The sequence below is a fragment of the Camelina sativa genome, chromosome 11 (genome assembly GCF_000633955.1).
Source record: "Camelina sativa cultivar DH55 chromosome 11, Cs, whole genome shotgun sequence".
NCBI classification, from domain to species: Eukaryota; Viridiplantae; Streptophyta; class Magnoliopsida; order Brassicales; family Brassicaceae; genus Camelina; species Camelina sativa.
The window spans coordinates 32,089,752-32,095,927 of record NC_025695.1 but is presented as its reverse complement, the minus strand read 5'-3'; the positions used below and the strand labels follow the sequence as shown (position 1 = coordinate 32,095,927).

General features: G+C 40.5%; 1 protein-coding gene across 1 annotated transcript in view; it reads right to left on the bottom strand.

The window, feature by feature from the left end:
- LOC104724918 (protein PHLOEM PROTEIN 2-LIKE A5-like) overlaps nucleotides 5,432-6,176 on the bottom strand; it is a 1,965-nt gene continuing 1,220 nt past the window's right edge. The window contains exons 3-4 of the mRNA XM_010443489.2: nucleotides 6,007-6,135; nucleotides 5,432-5,873 (exon numbers count right to left, since the gene is read on the bottom strand). Of these exons, the coding sequence (XP_010441791.1) occupies nucleotides 5,591-5,873; nucleotides 6,007-6,135 (412 nt within the window). The 3' untranslated portion in view covers nucleotides 5,432-5,590. The remainder of the gene's footprint in view (nucleotides 5,874-6,006; nucleotides 6,136-6,176) is intronic.

Here is a 6,176-nt window from a genome sequence, read left to right as displayed (position 1 = left end):
GGGAACTTGCACAAATTTTGAGTTTTTGTCCAACCATTGGAAGATTTGATAAAACTATTCGAATCAGCACATGATTTCTTATCAAAATCGGAAACATCAAAGAGAAAAACAAAACTCTTATATAGGCACGGTCACAACCGACGTGAGGTTAAATCAAAACCATAAGACTTGAAAGTCACGTACATTAATCTAGAAGCTTACAATTTTTTTTCTAAAAAAAAAAGGAAAAACAAAAAGAATCACTAAAACACAAATAACTCCTTGTTTCATGTACCCATAATTACATCATTCTGTTTCTTTCTAGGTTTCCTCTGCCGGTCATATCCTCCAACAATATCTGAATCTTGTCGATCATCGAGATTATAAACTCTCTATCGGTCACGTTACTGTCATACCATACAAGTGAAATATATCAACAAGAGAAAGCTTATCAGGTTCTAGATGTATATTCTACTTGACAAAAAGAAAAGAAAAATTAAAGTACCTTCGTTCTGGCAAGAACATGCCTTTTATTTCGGGAATAGACACTAGAGCTTCCTTCCATTTCTGAGTTCTGTCTCGTTGGTGTTGATGACCGCGTTTCATATCCCGATAACAATCCCCAAATTCTCCTTTAAGTTGTTTCACGACGGAAGGTTCAATTTTGTAGAAGATGGGAACCTGTTAAACTTGAGATTGCTAGGTATTCAGAATATTTGTGTTATTAATCTTGAACCAATACAACCGATATATATACACAAGAGACACCCGAATATACTAGACTTGTGGACCAAGTTACACAACTTCCTAAACTACAATAAAGTATATTACCAATATAACATAAATATGTAAATATACCTTCCAATACTTCCCCTCAAGTTGGAGCATGAAGATCACAAATGCCCAACTTGGATGTTAATCTTTCAAACGGAACACGTCCTAAAGCCTTGGTAAAAATATCAGCAATTTGATCATCAGTACCAACATGAACTATCGTGAGCGTACCCTCTTGAACAACATCCCGAACCGCATGACAATCAGACTCTATATGTTTGCGCTCATGAAACACGGGATTAGATGCGATATGAATAGCAGCCTGACTGTCACAAAACAAACGAACTGGCTGAGACTGAGGACAGCCCAAATCGATAAACAATTTATGAAGCCATAACACTTTCGTTAATGCATTCCTCATAGATCGATACTCAGCTTCTGCAGAGGAGTGAGACACCTTATCTTGCTTCTTTGTCTTCCAAGAAATAGGAGAACCCCCTAAAAACATGACAAAACCACTTAACGAACGACGTGTGAGCGGGCAAGAGTTATGATCAGAGTCACAATAAGCCGTAAGAGTTAAATCCGAATTGGAACTTAAAAGAATCCCTTGTCCCGGAGTACCCTTTAAATATTTCACCACACGAAGCGCAGCTTCCAAATGATCGACGCGCGGAGCTTTCATGAACTGGGAAAGAAGTTGAACAGAGAATGACAGTTCCGGTCGTGTAGTAAGAAGATAAATAAGACGTCCTACTAAACGTCTATACACCTCCGGATTGGAAATAAAATCACTCTTACTTAGACCCAGTTTATGATTTTCTTCCATTGGAATTGGGGAAGGCTGACACCCAAGAAGACCAACCTTAGACACAATGTCGAGAACATACTTCCGTTGAGACATGTAGATACCTTCAGAACTCCGAGCAATCTCAAGTCCAAGAAAATATTTCGCCTTACCCAAATCTTTCATATGAAAACAACGACCCAAATACTCTTTAAATCGCTTAAGCATATGAGAATGATTGTCGCACACCAACAAATCATCAACATATACAAGCACATGAATCTCAACCCCATTCTTGGAGTAAATAAACAAAGAATAATCTTCATACGACTCAACAAAACCAAACCGTACCAATGCATTAGTAAGCTTAGCAAACCAGCAACGCAGAGCTTGCTTAAGCCCATACAAAGATTTATGAAGGCGACAAACTTTATTTGGACCCGAATGACGAAAACCCACGGGAAGCTTCATATAGACCTCTTCGTCGAGATCCCCATGCAAAAAAGCATTGTGTACATCCATCTGGTGAGCTTCCCAATTTTTAGCAGCAACTAAACGAAGTAAGCTACGAATAGTAGTCATTTTCACAATCGGGGCAAATGTCTCATTACAATCTTCACCTTCTACTTGACGATTACCACAAGCAACCAACCGGGCCTTGTAACGTTCTAATGAGCCATCAGCATTATATATAAGTTTGAACACCCATTTATTGTCGATAGCAACTTTGCCAGGAGGTAAATCAACAATGGTCCACGTACCACTGTCTTCCATGGCTGTAATCTCTGTACCACAAGCATTAGTCCAACGAGGATCTTGCATAGCTTGCTTAAACAAAATCGGTTCAACACCATCGATAACCGCTGCAAAAAACGCTCGATGTGCAGGTGAAAAATTTTCATCAGAGATATAATGTGTGAGAGGATATGGAGTATGTGTACCTTGGACCATAGACGAAGAGCCTGATATGAAGTCGGGGGAATCGTGATGGGGTTCAGGAAGAAAACGCGTTGAATATGTGATATAATCATGTAAACGAACTGACTGAAACTTCTGCCTTCGGCCACGGCCTAGCTCATCATCAACAGAAGGTGTCACAACCGTATTATCAGGAAGAGCAGTGTCTTCTTGAGCAGGGGAATCACGAGAAGGAGATACAGAATCTGTAAGCAAGGGAGATCATTATTTGTCGCATGTTGATCGCAAACAGCAGAAGGACTCCCCCTTTCGTCAGACGCAGGAGCAAGGTGAACCAACCAATCATCATCAACAGCATCACTAGTTAAAAACGAGTTCGGTGATTCATGAACACCGGTTTGTAAAGCAAAAGGAAACTGATCTTCTTGAAATATGACATCACGGGAGACGAAAAATTCTTTGGTGTTAAGATCATATACTTTCCATCCTTTCTTAACAAAAGGATATCCCACAAAGATACATTTGCGACTTCGCTCTCCGAATTTATCCTTATCACGATCATGACGATGTGTATAACAAGATGCACCAAAAACCTTGATATGATCATAGGAAGGTTTTTCCCCATAAAAAAGCTCATACGGAGTACTATTTTGGAGGACCTTGGTAGGAGTGCGATTAATGAGATACGTGGCTGCTAGAATTGCCTCTCCCCAAAATGAAACTAGAAGATTGGCTTGAAAGAGAAGTGACCGAGCAACATTCAAAATGTGACGATGCTTTCTTTCCACCCGTCCATTTTGCTGCGGAGTAGCCACACATGAGGTTTGGTGAATGATGCCTTTACTCTTAAAAAACTTGGAAAGACACAAAAACTCAGTCCCGTTGTCGCTTCGAACCATGCGAACTTGTTTATTAAACTGTCGTTCAGTATAGGCACAAAAATTCTCAAGAACTTGATGAACTTCTGATTTTTCGAGCAAAAGATGTGTCCACACTGCTCTAGATATATCATCAACAATAGTCAAAAAATATACCGCTCCACAAGAAGTAGAAACTCGATATGGACCCCAAACATCAACGTGGATCAACGAAAAACATTCATTTGCTTTATTATTACTATCGGAAAAAAATTCTCTTGTCTCCTTAGCTCTAAAACAAACGTCACAAGGACCAGAACTAGCCAACTTGAAAACACCAGAACTCAAAGGTAAAGTAGATAAAACTGAAAATGCAGGATGCCCGAGCCGACGATGCCACAATGTAGGATCACTCCTTGCTTCAACTTTGTTCACACGCACAGCATTCACATCCGTAACGAAGTAGACCCCATCACGTTCTTCCCCGGCTCCAATCAGCGTCTTCGAAAAACGGTCCTGCACAACACACAATGTATCAATAAACAACGCAATACCACCAATTTTTTTTAACAGTTTTGAAACAGAGATCAGTGAGCAGTTCAAATTCGGAACATATAAAATATTATGTAGAGTAATCTGATCAGAAACATGGAACACGCCCATGCTTTCCGAAGTCGTTTTACTTCCATCAGCAAAGCCCACAGAGCAAACCGGATTGGTCGTTACATCGACTAACAACTTAAGATTCCCAGTCATATGATGTGATGCTCCGGTGTCGAGAATAAGTTCCTTGTGTATCTTACCGGAAAACAGCTTACCAGAAAGTTTGTCTGAGCTAGAGATGGACTTCTCCGAGGCCATCTTCTTATTGCTTGCCACTGTTCTGGTGTAAAACTGGGATACGAGGAAGCATGTGGACTGGTAGCATGCGCAACCGTCGCATAACCACGACCACGGCCAGAAAAATTGTTACCACGACCAGCTCCCCCGAAATTCGAACCGCGACCACCACGTCCCGACTGACGACTTCCTTTGTTTTGATCTGACAACCATTCAGGATATCCAACAATTTCCCAACAAAAATATTTTTCATGCCCTGTTCTTCCACAGTGAGAACACAACAGCGAATGTTCTCTGTTTCTACTGTTTCCTTGAGAGAAATTCGAAAGACCAGATCGAGTTGCCAAATTAGAAACTTCCACTACTTCATTGCCAACGGAAACAGGTTGTTGAGATTCTTGTCGAGAAACAAAACCGACTGCATCATATTGTTGCTCTTTCTTCTTCGCAGTTTGCCTCTGCTCTTCACGGACAGCTTTCGAATATGCTTGTGCCAAATCGGGTAGTGGGTCTGCATCAACAATCTGACAAATAACATTGCCAAACCGAGATTCATCCAGTCCCATGGCGAACTGATGAACCCTCTCCTCCTCTCGATCCTTCGCGATCTTCGCAGCCGCACCACACGTACACACTGGGAGTTGACGATACCTTTGTAGCTCATCCCACAAATTCACTAAACGTCCATAGTAGTCCATGACGGACTGACCTTCCTGTTTGCATGACGCAAGCTGACACACAAGTTGATGTATGCGAACCTTCTTTCCAACAGAGAAACGACTTTTTAAGTTTTCCCACAAGTCTGCTGCATCATCAATAAAAGAGACCGTATATCGCACACGCGGAGTGATCGAAGTGCGCAACCACCCAACAACCATGGAATTCACACTCGTACATGATTCTAACTCAGAACTACCCTCAAGAGGTTTACGAATTGATCCATCAAGAAAACCAATCTTCCTTTTGGCGCGCAGGGCATTGAACATCTCCGTCGCCCACTCAGAATAATTGTCTCCTGTCAACAAGACCGAAGATATCATGGATCCTGGATTGTCAGCAGAGGACAAAGTATAAGGCGTGACTACGGTGGAGTCAGAGGCCTTGGAAACAACAGATTTTTCGTCTGTCATCGTGATGGATCAAACAGGAAAAGGACAAAAACAGAACTTGAAACAGTCGAAACAAGAGAAACCAAAACGAGAAAAAGAAAAGAAAACCAAAAAAAACAGACGAGAGAAACAAAATCGAAAAAACGAGATTGCTAGGTATTCAGAATATTTGTGTTATTAATCTTGAACCAATACAACCAATATATATACACAAGAGACACCCGAATATACTAGACTTGTGGACCAAGTTATACAACTTCCTAAACTACAATAAAGTATATTACCCATATAACATAAATATGTAAATATATCTTCCAATAGAACCACTATGAGACGGCCAGCTCATCTAAGCACCAATGCGAACTCGTGTAATCCTTGGAGAAGATCACTAAAGCGATCTCAGACTCTTCTATTCTTTTCAATAGGTTAACCAAATCTGATCCCAATAGCTCGCCTTCGTCTATGAAGACGTTTATATCCGCTTCTTTCAAGGCAGCGTAGAGAAAGCTTATAAAGTTTCTGCGCAATTCTATTCCCCGGAAGTTGATGAAAACTTGAGGCCCCAGCGAGTTGGGTCTCAAAACCGAAGACGAAGCAGCCATGAGAGAGCTTTATATATATAGAGGACAATGCAAAAAAAGACAGTTTATCTAAATAACGATGATGAATGGTGGTATATAACACTTGTTCACATATTAAATATATACTATATGATTCCACTTTTTTGTAAGGAAAAACTTACTTTGGTGCCTCGTGCTTACCGAGACTGAGTCCCCTTGCTGGGACCAATAAACAGTCACTATTTTCTTCTCCTCTATTGCCATTCATTCCTTTGCAGATTAAGCTTATGAAATCGTTCTCGGATGTCTCACTTTGATATGCAAAATAAATATATATATATATATATATATA